Source organism: Xiphophorus maculatus, chromosome 18, assembly GCF_002775205.1.
Source record: "Xiphophorus maculatus strain JP 163 A chromosome 18, X_maculatus-5.0-male, whole genome shotgun sequence".
Taxonomy (NCBI): domain Eukaryota; kingdom Metazoa; phylum Chordata; class Actinopteri; order Cyprinodontiformes; family Poeciliidae; genus Xiphophorus; species Xiphophorus maculatus.
The window spans coordinates 23,371,313-23,393,098 of record NC_036460.1 but is presented as its reverse complement, the minus strand read 5'-3'; the positions used below and the strand labels follow the sequence as shown (position 1 = coordinate 23,393,098).

The window sequence follows — 21,786 nt, the reverse complement described above, 5'->3', positions numbered from 1 at the left end:
GTGGGGGTGTTATACTAAAGAATATTCAGGTTGAATTTTTCAATAAAGAGTGATAAGAAGTGTAAATAAAGCTAATTGTGGAGCACAAATTCATGTACTTTTTAACAAAATAAATTTAAGGTCTTGGTAGATGTCAGACATCTAAAATTATGCACACAACAAAACATTTACTATAATCTGTTAATATTCTAATATTGTTTGAAAAAAATGTTCTGACATTATTTCATGGCCTCAGAGGACAAGCTTTATTCTAAAACCTTCCAATAAAGATAGTTGTCAGACAACACTATGAAGTTTAAAGAAGTGAATCTGTGCAATAGAATCAATATGAGCTGAAAAATGTAAGTATTGAAATCAAAAAGTAAAAATCTGCATGAGTGAGCAATTCTGTGATGCAGTAAAGCATCTGTTTTCTGACAGACCCTGTTTGATGAGTTTTGTGTCACAATAAAACCTTTAGACAGAATATGAAGATGAATAAGTGGCACAATGACTCCATCTACAGGGTTGAAGGCTCAACAGAATAGGACATTTTCTCATTACAATTGGCCTCTAGGGGGCAGCATCTGACTACAAACATAATCTACTGCGGAAGCAGTAACCCAGCAACATGGAAGCTGACTAGAAAGCAAGAAAAGAGAGGGGGCAGCGTATTTCTGGGAATCCCTTGAACCTTTCTCCATCTGTTCATGACCTTAAGCATTATGTTCTTCTGGTCATGAACTTGGTCTTTTGCACACCAAGATGTCTAAATGGTTCCAGTTTGAGTTCATCAGTTTATAAAACTCTCTTCTCAAACTCTAAACTTTAAACTTCCTTAGATTGATACCAATGGTTTATCTTGGAATGTTATCTTTCTTTCTTTTTTTTAACTCTTCAGTCTTCTCCCTGAGCTTTTTGTTGACGTTCTTTTGACTTTCCCATTGTTGCAAACAACACACCTTAAATACCTTTAAGACAGCTTAAAAGTCTAACTTCCACATGATAAGCATGTAAAAATCTGCGATAGATCATGTGGAAGTTAGACTTTAAAATAGCTTAAAACTCTTTCATAAACTGTAGCATAAAAATACTTGATCATGTATTGTCTGTTAATTGTATACAATGCTTAAGAAACAGAAAACAAATTATTAAATCTTTTAAGTCTCTATTTCTAGTCGCAACTGCAGATCAGTAATATGTGGCAAAACCTAACATAGATAAGAAAATTGATCTAAGCAGCAGATTAGGCTTGTTTTATGCTAGCGTATATTACAAGTGCAGATGTTCAAACTACAGCCTATCAGCACCAGTAAATAATGTTCCTCTGGACTGCATTACATAATTGGTACTTTCACACTTGTGTGTGGAAATGAAGCGAGAGCTGGCATGCTCTGCAGCACAAGCTCGGCCTGGACCGTGTGCCATGGTTCCTACATGAACACTCAGACCCAAATAAACCCACTCAGAAGGCGATAAACAAATTACATAAAGAGCTGTCGTTTTGTGTACGATCGCAGGCGTCCCAGTTTACGTTGGCTGCAGAGTCGGCTCTGACCAGTTCCATGTTTTCTTTCCTCTTCCCCAGCTCCTGAGAAAGAGGCACATAGGTAATGACATTGTCACCATAATCTTTCAAGAGCCTGGAGCGCAGCCTTTCACCCCTCAGAACATCAGGTCCCACTTCCAGCACGTCTTTGTTATTGTTCGGGTGCACAACCCCTGCTCCGACGGCACCTACTACAGGTAAATCTCCACAAATGGCTTTTTAGTTCTTCCTCGTTTTTGATTGCATCACACTAATCCCCCTTTTTTTCCTCAGTGTTGCTGTAACACGTATGGAGGACGTTCCCTCTTTTGGACCACCCATCCCCAGCGGAGTCACCTTTCGTGATCCGGAGAACTTTCGTAACTTCCTCCTCGCCAAAGTCATTAATGCGGAAAACGCTGCGCACAAGTCCGACAAGTTCCACACCATGGCGACGCGGACTCGGCAGGAGTACCTCCGGGACCTGGCCGAGAACTACGTCAGCAGCACGCCCCTGGACTCGGCTGGGAAACTGAACAACCTCATCTCCCTCGCGTCTAAGAAACGTGAACGCACGAAAGCGAGAGAGAGAGCGGAGCTGGACGCAGACGGGGCCATCGCCTGGAGACTCCTGGCCCAGGACTTTAGCGGAGGGGCCGCAGAGCTACCCTGTGCCTTGGGAATATCAGACGAATACATGGTCCTCATTGACTGCTCCACCAAAGAGGTGGTGTTCAATTGTTTCTGTAGTGACGTAATCGGCTGGACGCTGGAGCGGCTGGCATTGAAGATCTTTTACGGGAGAGGAGACCACATTGCGGTCAGAGTACCAGAAGGATCTGGACACGACATCACAGAGATGGTGCAGAGGTTAAAGGTGAGAGTTCCCAGCTTACACCAGTTCTCATACAATTCAGTTTTGACTTCAGTTTATTTGTATGGCGCTTTTCAGCAGCAAGGCAGTTCAAAGAGCTTTGAATGATGAAAACATCTTACAATCACCAAATGTGAAACCAGCAATAAAAATTAAATTTTATCAAATGTTGTCATCAAAATCATCAATACACCTCAAATATATTGGTCAATGTTGCATTTAATGCTAAACAACTCTAAAGAGGTGGGATTGTAGCATTGATTTATTTTTTATTTTATTTTATTTATTTATTTTTCATAACTTTATGTAAGCATCAACAAAAGTAGACAAAAACAACCCACCCCAAATCAACAAGGAGCACTGCAGTGTCCACATAAAAAACATAAATACAGACAGACATTCCCAGGCATGGTTCAGAGTAGTCGAACCTATCGGACAGCCAAATGAATGATAAAAAGTTTACATTCTCTGTAAGAAAGGTTGCAATGGGTTCCAGATCCTCCGGAATTTGTCCGACTTTTGATGAAGATCATGGGTCAATTTTTTGACTGAGACAATAGCAGAAATTTGTGATATTTACATATCGACTGTAGGGGCCTGTGGTGCTGACCATCTCAGTAGTATACCTTTCTTGGCCAGAAATAAGAGGATTACAAGTAAATGTTTAGTATCTACATTAAGTAGAGTGTCTGAAGCATGATTAAAAAGACAGAAGGAGGGAGTTAGTGAGAACTGTTTACCAATGATCTCTTGTATCATCAGATGAACTGCTTTCCAGAAACTTTGAATACAATTGCAAGACCAAAATAAATGAATAAATGTGCCCCCATGTATTTTGCATTTATGACAAAGATCTGAAGCATCAGGAAACATCCTCCAAAGGCGAACAGATGTACAATAAGTTCTGTAGAAGAAAGTAAATTTTTATAGTATTGATTCTCACTAATAGAGAGGTTGGCAGGGGAGCCCATTTGATTAATTAATTTTTTATCTTCTGAATTAAAGGTGAGTAATTAGTTTCAAAAAGATTATTCAGATCAGGTGTAACAAAAATACCCAGATACTTGAAGCCTCTCATAGGCATTTGAAAAGGAGATTGCATAAACCTTTCTGGGGGGATGCTGAAAGAGGTGCAACAGATTTTCCTAAATTGATTTTATATCCTGACAAAGCACTGAACGTAGCCATAGATTCCAGGATAGCTGGAATTGATTTCTCAGGATTGCACATATACAGAAGTACATCAACTGCGAATAATGAAATTACGTGGTTTCTACTGCCTATATTGATTCCAGATACATCCGGATTAGTTCTGATAATCTCGGCCAAAGGTTCAATAAACAATGTAAACAATAAGGGTGAAAGGGGGCACCCTTGCCTACAACTTCTATGAATCTTGAAGGGCTGAGACATCAAGCCATTTGTGTTAACTGAGGCTGTTGGGTCTGAATAAAAGCTTTTAACCAGATTGATGAAATTTGGGCCCAGACCGAATTTATGCAACACCTGAAAAGGAAGCTGCCATTCAACTCGATCAAAAGTCTTCTCGGCATCGAGGGAAACAATTACTGCTGGCTCTTTATGAGTATTAAGGTACTGAACAACATTAAGAACGCGTCATATATCGTCTGTGCCATATCTCATTTTTATAAACCCTGCCTGATCTGGGTTTATTATTTTAGGGAGGATGTTTTCCAATCTCCGGGCCAATACTTTTGCCACAATTTTATAATGTAGCATTAATTTAAAGGAACTCAGTGTTCCAGCTGTTTTGGAGTTTTCTAGAATTTGTTCCAGTTTTGTGGTGCGTAGAAGCTGAATGCTGCTTCTCCATGTTTGGTTCTGGTTCTGGGGATGCAGAGCAGAGCCAGAAGACCTGAGAGGTCTGGAAGGTTGATGCAACAACAGCAGATCTTTAATGTATTGTGGTGCTAAACCGTTTAGTGTTTTATGAACTACCAACAGTATTTTAAAGTCTATTCCCTGAGCTACAAGGAGCCAGTGGAAGGACTGTAGAACTGGAGATGGGATGAGCTACATCCAGCCAGAATTACTCCGCTGGTGACCGTGTGGTTTCTCTGAGATATTGATGAAAATATGAGTTGCGATACGTTTTCTTTTCCCTCTGTAGCATGTTTAATTTTTTAAGTGTGTGGATTAGAGAAAATTCACAATGCTTTCAAATATGTTCTTAAAATCAAGAGAAATTCTGGTCTTTATTAATATGTTTGTTCAGTGAGGAGTTCTACAATCTGGCATTTTACTTGCAGAAACCTTTCACAAACGTTAAAAAAAAAACAATGTTTTTTTGTCAGACTACTGTAAGCCAATTACTTTATGAGGTTAGAGGGGCTTTCGGGAGGCACTGTTATTTTAGTTTTGTTTTGAAAACTGGTCAAGCTGCTTACATTTGAACAGTTATTACCATCTCAGATGTTTTATTCTTGAGTTGCACTCTGGGAATTTCCACTTGTGGGAACAGGGTTGTTCCTAATCTCTTTGGAATTTGTTTGGATTTACCAGGAGACCTGTGAACCTAAAGACAGATTTTTCACCCAGTGGTCAAATGGCATTCAGTATGATGTCGACAGATGCACCTATCAGAGATTTCCTGCCTGTTTTCCAGCTGACAATTTCCCAAAGCTTCGCCCTGTCGATTTAGATTTCTCAAGAATCATATTTATCAAAATTCAAAAAGCTTTTGAATGCCTTTTTAAATATGCCTTCTCAGACATTACATTGCCTGAGAACATTTTATTTTCTAAAAGCAAAATGATTGAGTTGAAATTTTAAGTTTAAAACTCCATATTGAAATTGTGAGACATTTTTGTTCGAGCTGCGTCTTTAAAATGATGTTCAAAATAGCAGGCATACAAAATAAAATTCACATTAAAATTACTAATCCAGAGGCTGGATTAGTAATTATAAACAATTATACATGTATCTCTGCTTTGTATATGGAGTGTGTGAGAGAGATATTTGAAAACACAAATTTTTGTTTTATGTTGGTTTACTTTCTCCCTGCCGTAGAATGTACTATACAAGACCTATATAATAGTCAATTGAAACTGTCTTTTTTTAGTGAATTTTTATTATTTTTATCTCCAAAGTGTGGTCTCGGAAAAGTTTGACAACTTACCTTGAAAATGCTTGAAAAGTAGGCATGCCGTGGTGGCGTAGCGGTTAGCGCGACCCGTATTTGGAGCCTTGAGTCGTCGACGAGGCCGTCGCGGGTTCGACTCCCGAACCCGACAACATTTGCCGCATGTCTTCCCCCCTCTCCTTCCCCGTTTCCTGTCAGCCTACTATCATATAAGGGACACTAGAGCCCACAAAAGACCCCCTAGAGGGGTAAAAAAGTATATATATAAAAAAAAAAAAAAAGAAAATGCTTGAAAAGTGCTTGAATTTTACTGTGTGAAAAGTGTACTTTCTCTGAGTTTAGTATCTGGAGACTGTCAACATCGCAAAGAAAACAAAATTACCAAAATGTTAGTAGCACTGAGACTGGAGACTGGAGACTTGAAATTTGAATCTTGGTATTACTAATTCATGTATGCGTGTTGAAGTAGTTCACTTTCCAGAAAGAATCTGTAACTGTAATCCTTGCCTCCAGATGTTGACAGTTGGGTGTGAGACGGTGGACATGACGCTAAGAAGAAACGGACTGGGACAGCTGGGCTTTCACGTCCGTCTGGACGGCACCGTCTCCGAGGTAACGTCGGATGGCCGCACTGAATTACAGCTGACGAACAAGCTGGGCTCTGAATAACTTCAGATTCGTTCTGCGCAGGTGGAGGAGTACGGCTTCGCCTGGCAGGCGGGACTGAGGCAGGGCAGCCGTCTGGTGGAGATCTGCAAGGTGGCCGCCGTGACGCTCACTCACGAGCAGATGATCGACCTGCTGAGGACGTCGGTCACCGTCAAAGTGGTCATCATTCCTCCGTACGAAGAGAGCAAACCTCGCAGGTGTGTATGGACATTAATTTACTTCGTCTGTGGCTGAAATAGTGAGCGATTTTGTTTGGAAGATATCAAAGGGGAGGAGGAGAAAGGGCTGCTGTGGAAGGGCAGCAGCGAGATACAATGAGCACAGGATGCTCTTCACTGAAACACACAAAAGCAGTGGCCAGCCTCCAGTGTTCTGAGAGGATTTTGTGTGGGAGTGTGTGGAAGAAAAAAAAAAAAAGAGGAAGCAAACCAATGGAGAGAGACGGCAACGTGTAGCTGGAGTGGAAACAAGCGAAACGAGGCACGGAGACAAAAAGGCAGAAGCATTTGTTGAACAGGAATTAGCTAAATCTGTCGTTTTTTGTCTCTTTCTTTGGATTTGTTATCTGATAATCTCTGCTGGTTTGGTCCTTCTGCAACAATCCTTTGCTGCTACACCCTTTTTTTTATCTTCTCATCTGTGCTCCAGGTCTTGAGTGAGCCTGAGTAAAGAGCCATTATTAGATGCTGGTGTGGTTTTGCAGAATGTTTAAAAAAAAATACCACCCCAAGCACACTGTGTGTGTTTCAGAGCATCAGAGCTCATAAAAACCGTAATTGTGGCGGGCTGTGTGATCACACTGTGGTTGGATTCCTTTAATGTTGGAGGCAGTTTAATTACTCCAAGTTAAACCCTTTCCACACACACACACACATGCACACACACACCCCAACACGTTGAAACACTGAGCTGTGGCCTTGGAGCAGCTGATAATTAGAGTCTTTGCATTTCACTCTTCCTCTCTGACTCGTTGGCTGCTGTGTGCCAGGCGAGCAGATTGCATGAGATTAAGGCTTGGCATCTGCTGGAACGGGGAGAAAAAAGAACACCAAAAAAGGGGAAAATAAATAAAAGAGCCGACGCGATTATTTAAAAAAAAAAAATTATGCCCTGTGTAAATAAAAAGAAAGGAAAATAAGAAGGGAGAGGTGGAGCGACAGAGGGAGAGAGGCTGGGAGGAGTGCTCGATGAGAAGGACGTGTCTCAGCACCACCGAGAGTAAGAGGAGTGGGTGGAGGCAAGAGGGGAAGAGAGAGATGAAAGTTGGAAGGCTCCGTCTCGGCTGCGAAACCACTCGACGGATGGATGCAGCAGGAAAAAGGCGTGGGTCTGACGGTGTGTGTGTGTGTCTGAGCTCCAGCTGTGTCACCCTGGCTAATGTGATGGGAGAATTACTGCATGCTGACAGACGTTAGGCTCTGCTCTCTCTGAGGTTTGTATTCCCCTCGTGTGTGCATGCAAGGCTGGGGTCTGTGCAGCTGATCTGTATCGATACGGACGATAGCAGAAGGTATTCTTTATTGATTAAAACAGTGGTAGTACACACTGCCTTCATGGACATTGATTTGTGGGGGGCGGTTTTGTCCCTGGAAAGCTGCTGTGTTCTAGAGGCGTTTTGTTGTTGCATGTTTTCTTTATGTAAATCTGTGTTTCTCAAAGGCTGCAGAAAACAGTCACCTAATTATTCATTAGTTGATTGCTTTTGTCCATCTTCCAAAACATTTCCAGAGCTAACAGTTGTCTTTATCAGTTTTTGTATGCAAACGGTTAACCCTGATGTTGTAAACTTGACGTTTTTCAGCATCACGTCATGTTATAATGTAATTCCCTCATCCGAAACATACCTGGAGTGTTGCTTTGATTCTTTCAAGCATCTTTTGAGAAATCCTTGAATCTCCCACGGCAACCACTCAGGGGTGCCCAAACGCTTATTTGCACAAACCTCCTGCACTCAGCTCCTCTAGACTAGCGGCAGCAGTAACTGGCAAACACCTGGTATAACTACGAGTCTACTGAGTTTATTATACAAACTACTTCTCAATGCAGCACTCCTTAGGAAAGGTTGTTCACTGCATAATGGAGGAGTATTGTTGTGCTGATGGCGGAGTATCAAAAAGAGCAGAGCCTTCTTAAAGAGACAGAGGAGCCTTCAAGATTGATCGCTTATGGTTTTTTATCTGATTTTAATTAATTAATCTATCTAGGTGATTAATTATCTTCCCCAGAAACGGATTAAATTTTTTCACTCCTCACATGCAGCGATTTGTTGGAAAACATTTCAATCAATCAAATTTATTTGTGTAGCACATTTCAGCAACAAAACAATGCAGAAAACATCCAAGTGTTTACATCATAAACACTTGGATGTTTTAAGAAAATATGAAAGTCATAAAAATGGCGTCACTTAAAAGCATTGATGAAGATTGTTTATTATAGTTAACATTATCAGTTATGTTGAGTTGCGCTGCAGCCTTAGATTTTAAAACCGATATATTGTTTATACCCTTAAAGTGAATGCATTTTAGGCAATAATGAGAAACATTCAGTGTTAAAAGTCAGAGAAAGTCAGTCTGAAACAATAATATTTTCAACCTTTTGACTCCTGAAAACCCTCCAATAATAATTTGAATGTCCATTAAACTATAGGAATTACCTATTATAAGCTATTATGCAGACTAAATACAGATTGTTGTTTCTCTTCTGTTAGTTTAGCTAATCATCCACCTCTTCATCTACTTTTTTAATCCATTTCGTTCATCTCCTTTCATCCTAAATGCCAACTTATCATCATGTTTTAATCCCTGCCTCTCCTTTAAAAGGCCTCTATATAAAATATTGAGATAGGAGCTGATATACAAACAAAATGAGGAAGACGCCTTCCAGCAATGAGCTTCATTATGGATGAGAATAAATGTCAGATCATTTTCACTTGAAGCCTGCACCATCCATCAGATGATATTTTACTTTTGGGCTCTTAGAACTCACTTTTTTGTGACTTCATTTTTTTTTTTTTTACCTTCAGAAAATATCTTCTGTACTTAGCATTTGAGTGAAGAGCTCTTTGGTGGGTAAAAGCAGTAATGTCAATATAAAATACACATTTTCACAAAGAGACGTGACCTAATCTTCCTGTAGCAAGGATGAATATTTGATTTGTCATTAATCAGCTGTTTTCCTCTTTTCCTCAGTCCATTGTCTCATGGGAGCTCATTAATGAGCTCTGTTACATGTCTGTTGTATATTTAAGCCTCCACATGAACTGTATTCAGAGTGAATATACTGAGCAACTTTTCCACACTGATCTTGGTTCAGCCGGAGTTCAGAGGAAGTGGCAGTCTTTCAGCCGTGCTTTCTACCAACTCACTGCAGAGAATCCTTTAAACTGTGGATGAAGGATAAGAGAGAGAAAAAAATGTAGAGTTTGGACATGTGAGCAGGAAGGGTTTATTTGTTTGATGGTCTATATTTAAACATCCCTGCTGTCTCTCTCTCTCTCTTCCCGCCTTTAGGGGCTGCACAGAGGAGTACGAGATGAAGACCATGGAGCAGAAGCCCGAGCCTGAGCCTCTGGCAGTCGGATACCGACCTTCTCTCCACCAAACGTGGCGATGGGAGAGCTCACCCATTTCTGCGGGGCTCCTGAATGCTCCCAACCTGCCTCGCTGGGGACCCATGGGCCCCCTGCCTCCTCCTCTGGCCCGCTCACACAAACCCCTGGTTCCAGTTCCCTACAGAGAGCCACAGCACTTCAACTCCAAGAGGTACCATCACCTAATATGGCATGAGACTTCAGGTTACAGCAGCAGACTGAGCTCTGATTTTGCTGCAGTGATGTGGTGAGGGCAGTGCAGCTTATCAATAAACATTACAGGAAGCGAGAAATAATTCATGGTAAAAGTTGCAGAGTTGTCCTGAAATGGTATTAGAGAAGCTAAATTGTTTAGGAGTTAGTAATAAAGCAGAGGGTCTATAGATCTAATTTACATAATGCATTTATCATCTCCAAGTCTTCATTTTGGTCTGAAACATTCATGCATTCGTCCGTCCGTCATGGCTGCTTATCTATGCAAGATCATGGGGGCTGGTTGAGTTTGAGGTGGAGTTGCTGGTCCATCACAGGGCAACACAAACACAAAGCCACGTTTACACACAATATTCCTTAAGAGCAATTTAAAAAGACCAGTTAACTAACATGCATGTTTTGGACTGTTTGAAGCTGGAGTACCCTGGAAGAACCCATGCATGCACTAGAAGAACAAGCAACTCCACATAGAGGGAACTTAAGCAACACATGATTAAATTAATACATGTGCACAGGTCATCTGCTTGTTTTACAGGTGTCCCAATTAAACTTCTTCACTTCCGAACGATACCAAAATTGCAACCTTGTGTATTGGCCGATAAGAAATCAGCACTGATCACAGTGCTAATAATCATTTTGTAGTCTGGAATGTTAGAAAAATCTTAAACTTTTTACAAAACTGTTCTGTTTTTTTATCATTGTTTTTGCTCTTCTCTGCCAAAACAGTTTTTAGTTAAACCCTAGTTAGAACTGACTACCTCTGTTTTGGATGTTTTTTGTAGTTTAAACTCTATATACACCGTCTTCCAATGGTTTCACACTGCCCACTTCTAAAGTATAAAAAAAGTGTTTTTCTCACCTAATTTGAATCCATTTTATTTATGTTATCACAGTCTTGTTCATATTCATAACATGTTCCCACTCTACTATTGTCTTCCAGGCCTGTAAGTTACCCAGAGAACCACTACAACCTGTCTCCTGCAGGAGGCGACAGAGTCCTTCCCTACAGAAACCCCTCTGCCAGCTTCTCTTCGCCCTCCACAGGGCTGGTTGCCCTCTCCGTCATGGGCTCTCCTGGAATGACTCCAGGATCTTTTGTACGCTACAAGCCGTCACCCGACAGGTGCGTACCGGCATGTTTGGGGTTTTCTGTATTCTCTCCTTCATTAAAGCTCATTTGGATCTTGACTGAACATGTCCAATGCTTCCTGTAAAGACTGTTCAGCGTGCTAATGGAAGATTATTTCACTTTAAGGAAGAGGGTGAATAATGTCTGGATTAAGAAGTGAAATGAACACACTGTCTCTCCCAGAGGAAGAATCTGTTGTGTGGGCGGCTCTTCCTCACAGTGTGGAGGTTGATAACATCTCACCCAACCAGAAAAACGTGTTTATTCAACTGCCAACAGGATGCATAACAACACTTGGAAAAATTTTTTTCATCAATTAAATAGAAATTGTTTATTTCAGAAGTATATGTCTTTGTTTTTTTTTTCGTTGCCTCCATTTTCCCTTGAAATATTAGTAATTAAGTTTACTCATCCAAAACCTTTGTTATGATTTGTTTAGGTTTGGATCAGTACAGCGCCCCCTGCTGCCCTATGAACCGCACTTCAGTGTGGACTTCACTTCTAGTGGAGAGTCTTCCTCAGGGTTCATCAGTCAGGAGAGCACAATGGAGCGCTGCAAAACAGGTATCAAATTCAAACTAAAGACTAAAATTGATTCAGGAGTCTCTTCCTGGTGTTTCTCTTTTAGTTGTGCGTACGAAATGATTTCAAGCTAATTTTCTGTGAAGCTGTTTTTTATGTAAGTTGATTATAATCCATACTGATGTGCAACTCCTCCAGCCTTGAGATTCTGCTCTCTCCAAGATATCCGTTGTTCAGCATGTAAACAGCATGTTTAAATCTGTAAACCGTGCTACTCTCCTCTGCAGACAGGAGCTGTGGGTTGACATCACAGGTCCAACTCTACATTGGTCTTGATCCAACATCTCACATGGAAAATGTTCCACCAATAACAATATGTTACCTTATGTTGGCCTCTCCTAAGGTGTACTGCAAAGCTCCATTCTCTGAACTCTTTTTATATTTTTTATTACTTTTTTTGTCATAATATTGCTGCTACTTGGCATTATTTTCACAATTGCTTTTAATTTTATCCAGATTTCCACCATGTTTATGTTCCACTGAAAGACACTGGTGAATGTTCAAAGTTTTAATGAGAGCAAGACTAGAGTCATGTGGTTTAGATCCAGCAGCACCTGCAGGAGTAGTACATTGATATTTTTATTCTTGCATAAAAAAAAAGAAAATTATCACTTATTTCAGTGTGAGAATGGATCAGCTCCTGTCTTATTTTCTGTGTTTCTTGTGTTTGTTTTTTATGTTATTGTACATCACTTTGCTCAGCTTTGTTGTTTTTAAGGTGCTTTATTTGTAAAGTAGTATGTTACTACTAGGAACGTATTTTAATCAGTTGGATTTCCTGCTACTGCTCCAAGCACAGAGTTTAAATAAATGTTTCTGGTATATGTGAACAATAAAAAATGCCAATTCCTCATTTAATCCATTTACTAAATGAGTGTAAAGAGTCGATATGTCGAGTTCTCAGATTGCGTTGTGAGTAGAACTGCGATATGAGAGGGGCTTTGAGTGATGTTGTGCAGAGGGAGGTCGGTGTTTAAATGTGCCATAAGTATTTAATCCTCTTTGCCAACCATTGCCATTCAGTGTAATTTATTTAATCTTCCATGTGCGTGTTTTCTGTCTAGAGCCCCTCTGGCATGTCCCAGCATCATCGTCTCGAGGACCAGGTGGCGGAGGGGGGCAGAGGAGAATAACCAGACAGGACGTCCCTGCCAAAGACTCTCCAAACAGACACTCAAAGGTCAGATTCATCTTCAGCCGGTTTCATCTGTTCGTCTGTTCCCGGCTTCTTTATCTGACCGGGTCCGCCTAATGTCCCTCCAGGGCGAGGCTCAGTACTCCAGCCACTCCAGCAGCAACACATTGTCCAGCAACGCATCCAGCAGCCACAGCGACGAGCGCTGGTTTGACGGCGGACCTGGAGGAGAGCGGGTAGGCGGCGGGTTTCTCGGCGACCCAGTCGATCCAGACCCAGACCTTCTCAACCAGGGGGGTTCCAATGACAGCGGCATCGACGCCTCCACGCACTACAACAGCAGTCACCGCGGACACAAGACCAGCAGCCAGTCTCACAAACCCATGCATCCCTCAGCGACCTACAGCGGCTTTCCGGAGCTGTCCGTGGGAAGGAGCAACGGCGGAGAGTCGAGGAGACAGGAGTCTTCACCCATTATGCCAGGCGCTGCCAATCAGAACAAAGGGTACCCGACCAAAACGTTCCCGCCTCCCAGCTCCAGCACTGAAAAAATGGACGCTTTCAAACCGAGGTATGAGTCAAACTGTCATGTTGAATATTGAAAACATTTTAGAGGACTTTTAGTCAAACCATCTGCATTTTCCTACTGCCTCTAGATGAGCTCCACAGCATATAGCAGCGTTAATCCTTGTAAAACTTACAGATGATCATGAGATCCATTGCATTAGAGCTGCAATAGGTCCAGCCCGACATGAACCACTACAGTTATTCAACACAAGACTTAGTGCTGGATTAAAGCAATCTGTATTTAATACCAGAGGGTTACAGGAGGGCCAGTGCTGCAGTCTGTTTCCAGGGAGCTTTTCACCATTTCAGCTGATCTCACAAAAAGGTTTTCCTTTTTTTCTACAATTTAAAAAATAGAAAATGCCTCGATGCAATTTTCTATCGATTAACTAAACTACAAAGTTGCACCTTTAAAGTCTTAGTAAAAAGCAAGGACGGTCTTTTTCAGTCCTTATGCATTGAAAAAACAAAATGTGATCTAAATCAGGTGTTTAAATTAGTTAAATACCACAAAGATGATCACTATATTAGACTATATCCATCTATATACTTGAGTAAATATAATCTTTATTTCATGAATTAATAAGTATGCCCTTACTGTAGAGATGCTGTGCTGCAGAGATTAATTATAATGGCCTAATTAAGACCTACACCTGATTAAAATGCTGTTCATGAATATAAATTAACTGAAACATTATTCGACTTACTAAGTTTGCTGTAGATTAAGAGAAATCTTACAGAATGTTCTAATGTTGTTCGCATTTCCTTTCAACAGCTGCTAAGGTGTGTTATCCTATTTTAGTAGGTTCCGAGATATTCTTACAACCTGATATATACTTCTTATTTTCTGTGACTAAATCACATTTTGCACAAAAATAACTTTACAGAATCAACATATTTTATTTTAGCTTTTCTAGCACAACTAAAGACTTACAAATTGTTCAAAGCTGTAAAAATACTATTAGCAGTAAGTGCTCATAACTTGCCATGCATGTATTGTAGGATGATTAAACTCGTCACAGAAGCCCAAGTCCGACCTGACCATTAAACAAATAATTTTGACCCGGCCCAAGATTTTGGTTGGGACTCATAGATCTAAACTCTAACAGTGAGTGAAATATTTTCCTGTCTGTGTTCAAAGGGCCTTCACACCGCAGGGCTTCAAGACGCCGGCAGCGGAGAAAGCGCGGCCCGTCCGAGCTTCTACGACAACGCCCACCTCGGGTCAGATGGGCTCCACCGCTTTGTCTAGTTCCGCCCCCAAGGAGTTTTACGGGAAGAGCAAATCGAGAAGTCGTCAGACAGAAGAGACCAGTGCATCATCTTCAAACATGACCAACACTTCCAATTCTGAGAGCAACAACAACAAGAAGTAAGTCCGACTCTGTGGACTCTGGTCGGCTTTGAGTTGCTGCTGTCTGTGAACACAAAGTGGAATAAAATGGCTTCAAAGCCGTCTAAATAAGGCTGGCTGTATGAAATTTCAGCTTTAAATAGTTACTTTCTATTCTCTGTGGTGAGATGCTTCAAGCTGCTTGTGATCAAGAAAACCAAGTTAACCTTTTGCTGTATTTCAGCAGGCTGGTGGATACGAATTCAAAGAACGTGTTTGGGCAGCCTCGGCTCCGAGCGTCGCTGAGAGACCTCCGGTCTCCACGTCGGATGTACAAGAGCACCATCGAAGACGACCTGAAGAAACTGATCATAATGGACAACCCCGGAGAGACGCCACCGTCCGACCCGGTAAGAAGCACGCCTTGGCGCTGCTCTTCTGCTTCGTCTTCCTCTGCGCGTCTCTGACCGCCAAGCCTCGTCTTCCTCCAGTCTCCCAGGCTCACCCTGCAGCGCACCTTTTCAGACGAGTCCCTGTGCAGCGGGCGCAGAGACGCCGCCTTCGCCTGCTCCGAGAACCAAACCACCTCCAGCGACGTGCTGTTCACCTGCACGCTGCCCACACGCAAACACTCGAGCTCCTCCAACAACTCCAGCCACTCGCATAGCAAGAAGAGTGAGTTTCAGAGCTGAATGTACCTCCTGCCAGGGTTCGTCCTGTAGCTCATCGCTTCCTCTCTCTTTCTCCCCTCAGTGCCGCTGTCCGCGTCGGAGTTATCCCTGACGGAAGCGAGAGACAAAGTTCCTCCTCTAAGGAGGCACGACCCGGGGCTGATGCCGCTCCCCGACACGGCCAGTGGACTGGAGTGGTCCAGCCTGGTCAACGCCGCAAAAGCCTTTGAAGGTGAGACAAGTACTTTTTTTCCCACTTTTTTTTTTATTACACAAACTTCAATGCATTGAATTGAAAGTGGAATGAAAATGACATATGACTTTCCATTTTTCACATGAAAGCGGGAAATGCATTTGAGTTGAGCCCCTTTTACCCCGACACCTTTAACACCCGACTTAGCACTTTAAATCGGGTGTTAAACTTGTTTTTACTTTGGGCTATAATAAGATTATGAATGTCATGAAGGGCCGGTTGATATGAATGTATTTATGAAACCCATTAACAAAATACTAACAGCTGTTTCTTCTAAAAATGTTCACACCGATTAGTCCCTTAAGGTTTTCACAATTGTTTTTATGATCACAGATTTTGTTGAAATATTTGCAAAAGAATTTTGCAAATATTTGTGTTTATATGCAACAGTAAATGTGACTTTTTGTTGCTCGTCACATCAACCATGATATATAACTTGACACCAGATAAGGCTGATCAGCGGTGTCGTAAAATTAAGAAATACTGCCACCTGCAGGTGGGAGTTAGCATCACTTAAAGCCTGTGTTTTGTTTTTTTCTTACATTTTTGCTGAAAAGCTTCAATTAACTCATGGTTATAATTTCACATGGAAAAATGGGGGGATGTTTTCCAAGATCACAGGATTGTGAAAAGCCAGAGGGACTGATCACTTGCATAGGAAAAAGAGTCTGGAGTGAAGCGGGCCGCATAAAAAAAATATGGTGGCCCCTTGAGTTGGGCATATATGAGCCTTAAATGCAATCAAGGTAAAGGTCAGAAAGGAAGTATAACACATGGTATGTTAAATAAAAAAATATCCCAGCAGCTTTGTTCAATGCATTACCTGAAAATGGAAAGGGGAATAGCAGGAGTTCAAACCTACCAAGACACCATCTCTTTCTAAACTGGCATGCAGAAAAGAAAGGAGACCAAGAGAGTCGTCGTAACTCTGCAGTTTGGTTTCACCCTTAGACCTCACAGTAGTGCAGTTATGTTGCTCCAGCACTTCTGCTAATAAAATACAATAAAGCTAAATAAGTATGACCAATTTTGGAAGGCTCTGTGAAACAAAACTCTTGGGAAAAAGAAGTGGTCTAGGCATTCATTGTCATCTCTGCTTCCCAATCCCTGTTCCTTTACTTGGTCTGTCTGCTCTCCCTCGAGAGCCACAAAGCAAACCAACAACTGGCAGACGCTTGATCCTTACCTGCTGTCAGCTCCACCTGTGAAGATCACTGCGCCTCCTCTCTGTGTAAAAAAACAAAGGAGTCTTTGACGCAGCTTCCTGCTCCTGCTCTCAACGATCCTCATCATTTCATTTGTTCTTTTTTTGTCTGTCTTGGTGTGTTTTATTTTTATTCTGTGTCACAATGGGAGATCTTTGTGCTGTTTATCTGTGAAGAATTTATATAAATGGATTCTACTCTCTCATTGCAGCACAAAGAGCCGTCTCCCTGTTCTCACTGAACGAACCGCAGCTTGGAGGTCCGGAAGCGAGACCGACCGCCAGCCCGGTTCAGTTCAACACTCCTCAGACGCCGCGGACCACACCAACGTTCAGCGGGTGGGTCTCCTCTCCCTCTGGAATCACTTCTATTGAAATGGTTAGGGTTTGTCGTGCTGCCACCTGGTGGTAGTTTGCTTTATTGCCTTGGTTCTCATTTGGAAATGCTGTGTCTTAGAAACAACTTCAGCTACTCGTGCTTCAAAAGAACTAAAGATGAAAATGAAAACCTCTTTAGGAAATGCAGGTTACTAGGAGAACCTTTGATTTGCTAGTGATGTGGCAGTAACATTTGCTGTGTGTGCTTCCAGAGATGAGGTGCCCAATGACATGTCGGGTCGGCTCTACCAGCTTGAGGTGATGCTAAAACAGCTGAACAATGATCTGGAGAAGGTAAGACTTGATGAGGAGGTAAATAGAAGTAAATACAGAGCAATCGTGGAAGAAAACCTGTTAAAGCTGCTGAAGGCCTGAGAGTGATGTTGGAAGGCCAACTTCCAGCAGTTAGGATGGTCCAGTCAAAGTCCAGGCCTAAATTCAGTCGCAGGTCTGTGGCAAATTGTGAAAGCCGATGTAACGCTTGAGATATTTTTGCAAAGTTGTGTGGGTAAAAATTTCCATCTCTTGATTCAAGATTTGTGTGGGTGCTTGAAATCTTTGGGAAAGTTTGAATTTCAATTTCATGTTTTCAAGGTTTGGAAAGTGCTTGACTTTCCAAACTTAATGTTTGACTAGAAGCCTAAATTTTGAAAGTGTTATTTACAGTTGGAACCAGATATTAAAGGCACTTAATAAAAACACAAACACGTTTTTTTGTTGTTTTAGGCCCGATACAATTACCAACATTATTTCTATTTGCTTGCACTTATTACCTAGAAATTGTTTGAGGTTTTTTGTTCTGTAACTTCATTTGTATATTATGTTTAAGCATTTACCTTTAACAGGAAGGTTACTTACATCAACATGATTTGTTTGGATTATTTCAATGTAGTGATTATAATTTCCAATGTTTTAAATATTTATTAATTTTCGAAGTAAAGGTAGTCTAACATTTTAGACGTTAAACAACGTTATTGAAATTGGAGGATTTTTTTTTTGTTAAATTAGTGTTTTGTTCTCATATCAGTCAGGTGTGTAAGAAAAACGATTCAAAGCATAAAAAAATTGTTATATTTTATTTTACCCTGTTCCTGCTGTGGAATACTATCACAATATATTGATAACAATAATAATGATATCATATAATCATGAATTGAAACCGTCTCAGTTCATTGGTATTGTTTTAACTCCAAAGTTTTAACTGCTTGAATTTTACTGTGGGAAGTGTATGAGCCCTGTGTGTGATGCTGGTAGCCGCTTGCAGCTGTTTCTGCAAAATATTGGCTCAGGAGTGTTGCGAACAAATAAATTTTTAATATACCAAAAAATAAATAACTTTCCCTCCCCTATCCAACGATTCACTACTTTCTCATGGGTTCTCAGCAGGAACGTAATTTCTTTGTTGTTGTTGGGGTTTTTTTCCCCCAGGAGAAGCAGGATAAAGTCGTCCTGCTGGCAGAGATGGCGAACCTGAGAGAAAACAACCAGCGGCTGCAGGAGGAGAGTCTAACAGCCAGCGAGCAGCTGCGCAAGTTCAACGTGCTTTTCACCAACCTCAAGACCGGAAGTGACCATGAGACTCAGCCTGTGACGCAGGACGCCAGCTCCCAACGGGAGTGACGGACCGGAACCAGACGGGAGGGGCGCGGGCGGGTATATTTAGCTACCCAGTGGGACTGCCTTAAACCAGAGACCGTGAGAACAGACCACCTGGACTTGTAAACATGCTGCTCTCCCAGAGAGTCTGCACCTGTGTGTACTCTGAGCCCGTTTATTTTTCTAAACTGAAGTGAAAACATCTCATTGGACTCGTGATGCTACTATGCCGGAGGAGCAAGCAGGAGAAGACTGTTTTAGAGAACACTACGTCACCTGGAGAGGCCTAATACTGTTTCTGCAGCAAATCAGCCAAAAAACAAAAACAAAACAAGAGACACTGCATCTCCCAGAATGCACTACACATTGTGGAAGCTCTACAGGTATGATTATACAGACACCTGTGCGGTCCAATTCTCATCATCAACATCAAACTAATATACTAAAGAGAGAGGTGTGAGTGTGGTGTTAAACTCCTTAGAGGCACTAAAGTGTTTGTGCTTGATGCACCTGGCATTTAATTCCTCTGGTGTGTGTGTGTGTGAGTGTGTGTGTGTGTGAGTGTGTGTGTGTGTGTGTGTGTGTGTGTGTGTGTGTGTGTGTGTGTGTGTGTGTGTGTGTGTGTGTGTGTGTGTGTGTGTGTGTGTGTGTGTGTGTGTGAGAGAAAAGTGACAAACAAACTTGTTTACTGTAATATAAACCGTTCAGGCTCTGTTCTCCGTTAACAAGGATGTACTGTGGCTCTCAGATGTGAACCGAACCCCCGTCGTCATTCTGATCTGGGATGATGTCATGAAACTAAACTCAGTGAAACAATAACATCGTATCTTCTAGGTTTGACTCCCTGCTTTAGCAGAACCTGATCATCTCAGATCCAAACCCTCTGGACCTTTGTTTTAACCTCAGTTACTACAGTGTGTCTCTTAAAGAACAGCCATGACATTTTGAGAGTTATGCTTTCATTTGGAGACCCGATCTATAGCGATGAAAAAGATAATATTTTGTCATTTTATAAATAAGATAAATTGACTATAAATTATTTCACTTCTAGTTCTATTTTAAAGGGGGAGGTGTTATGTAAAATTAACTTTTTTGAACTTTATATCATCATGTTATTCCCTCAACAAAAACATACCCGAAGTGTTGCTTTGATTCTTTCGTGCATGTTCTATGAAACCTTCAATCTCTGATGGCAGCTGTTCAGGGCGTCTATAAACGCTTGGTTTGACAAAGCTCCGCCCCTTTCCACAGAGCTCCACCCATTTCCACAAAGCTCCTCCTTGGAGCTGCACTCACCAGCCGAGCTTCAGCCTCCTAAGAACTGCATAATGAGGAGCACTGTTGTGATGACGTGCTGGAGGTGGAGTGTCGGGAAGAGCAGCATCTTCTTAAAGAGACAGTGGCCCAATAACAACAGAGTGGCCCATTTGTTATTGGGTAACTCTGTTGTACTATAAAAGGGCAGTGTGTGCCTGAAAAATACATAATGCCTCCCTTTAAATTTTTATTTTCAAGCCAGTAAATGTTGGATCCGTTTGAAAAACTATTTTTTAAGGTAAAACCTCCTTGTGACTTCTCAGGAGAAAAAATTAGCCTAATCCCTCAAAATGTCAACCTGTCCCTTTAATTTGTCAAAATGAAGCTCTGTCGCCCTGAACATGTAGTGGCAGGAAGCATCTACTGCACGTGAAAATTTACTGAACAACACTATGTGTGAACAGGTGCCTCTCAGTAAACTAAGATATTGTCAAAAAGTTCATTTTTCACAGTGATCTCCTTTAAAAAGCTATGTTTATTACTCAGAGTGATGTATTTTATTCCTGACTGATTTCATGGATGCAACATAAAGCTAAAAAAAAACAACTAAGTCTGTCTCAGAGAATTCAAAAATAACAATTAAAAAAAGACTAAAGCAATTTTAATTTCAAAACGTTTTCTCCTGGCTACAGTCATCGTCTGTAGGATACTCGAGTGCTGCAAGCATAGAAGTAGAAAGTTAAGTGGAAGAAAAAAGTGTGGAAGACAAACATGTCTGAGTTTCACTTTTTGAAATTTAACAATATTCTAATTTACTGAGAGGCCTTGTTTGTGTGTGTGTGTGTGTGTGTGTGAACCCCCCTCCATATGCTACAATGAACCCAAATAAACAAAAACACTTTATACACCCAGCCTCCCTAATATTGTCTACTATAGCTATTTTCCTACAGAAGAGTGTGCTTTTAGGATTCCTGGTACTTTATGGACACACTATCCTAGCAGAGGATAAATCTGAGATATTTCTGATGAAAACGTATCTGTACTTCTTTACTGAATTTTCCAACCCTCTCAGGTTCTTTGATGCTGTTTAGCGCTACATCTCCACCATCAGAGACGATGTGCTGCTGTTTATACTGTTTTAGGCGTCCCTTTAATATTTCTGGGTTGAAGGACTTTTTAAAGACGGCGTTGGAGCCGACCAGTCTGGAAAATAGCTTAGTTTGTTTGCATATATAATCTACAAATTTAAGGGCAAATACGGACTTGTTTATCAACAGCTTACTAATTATTCTCCATGAGACGACAAAGTGCAACGGCTGTGATAAGTTCACATTTTTCCTGCCCACTCGCTGTTTGAAACATGACTTGAAATGAGACAAAAGGTTTTCCTTCCGCTTGTCTGTTGCGTAGAAAGTACAGCTTTAGCTCTGATGTCGCTGACCATCTGAGGTCCAACACTTTGACCGATCAGATGGCAGCCATTTTGGCCTGGAAGCAGCTTCAGCCCTCATAGTGAAGGACACCATCCTGTAGAAAACTTTTTTTTTTTTTTCACTCAGCTTTGTGGATGTCGCCCTAACTTTAGTCTTAATTTCCTGTTTGCTTTTGTAAAATGGTTGCAGTTTCTTATTTTCTCTCTCTATATATATATATATATTAACAAATATAAATCATGCTATGAATAATTTTTAAGCTATTTAAAGCATACACAACTCCCCAACCCATG

The 21,786-nt window shown here is 41.3% G+C and overlaps 1 protein-coding gene across 3 annotated transcripts in view; it reads left to right on the top strand.

Moving 5' to 3' along the window:
- Positions 1-19,402, top strand: part of sipa1l3 (signal induced proliferation associated 1 like 3) — a 79,412-nt gene extending 60,010 nt beyond the window's left edge. For 2 of the 3 annotated variants that reach the window (XM_023351147.1, XM_023351148.1), the window contains exons 9-24: positions 1,568-1,725; positions 1,802-2,384; positions 5,998-6,096; positions 6,175-6,350; positions 9,663-9,914; positions 10,896-11,078; positions 11,524-11,648; positions 12,731-12,846; positions 12,930-13,372; positions 14,510-14,740; positions 14,946-15,111; positions 15,193-15,376; positions 15,455-15,604; positions 17,042-17,168; positions 17,420-17,501; positions 18,636-19,402. In XM_023351147.1, coding sequence (XP_023206915.1) covers positions 1,568-1,725; positions 1,802-2,384; positions 5,998-6,096; positions 6,175-6,350; positions 9,663-9,914; positions 10,896-11,078; positions 11,524-11,648; positions 12,731-12,846; positions 12,930-13,372; positions 14,510-14,740; positions 14,946-15,111; positions 15,193-15,376; positions 15,455-15,604; positions 17,042-17,168; positions 17,420-17,501; positions 18,636-18,827 — 3,267 coding nt within the window. In that variant the 3' untranslated portion in view covers positions 18,828-19,402. The remainder of the gene's footprint in view (positions 1-1,567; positions 1,726-1,801; positions 2,385-5,997; positions 6,097-6,174; positions 6,351-9,662; positions 9,915-10,895; positions 11,079-11,523; positions 11,649-12,730; positions 12,847-12,929; positions 13,373-14,509; positions 14,741-14,945; positions 15,112-15,192; positions 15,377-15,454; positions 15,605-17,041; positions 17,169-17,419; positions 17,502-18,635) is intronic. The other variant, XM_023351149.1, reaches the window with a different exon arrangement.
- Positions 19,403-21,786: the final 2,384 nt, after the last annotated feature.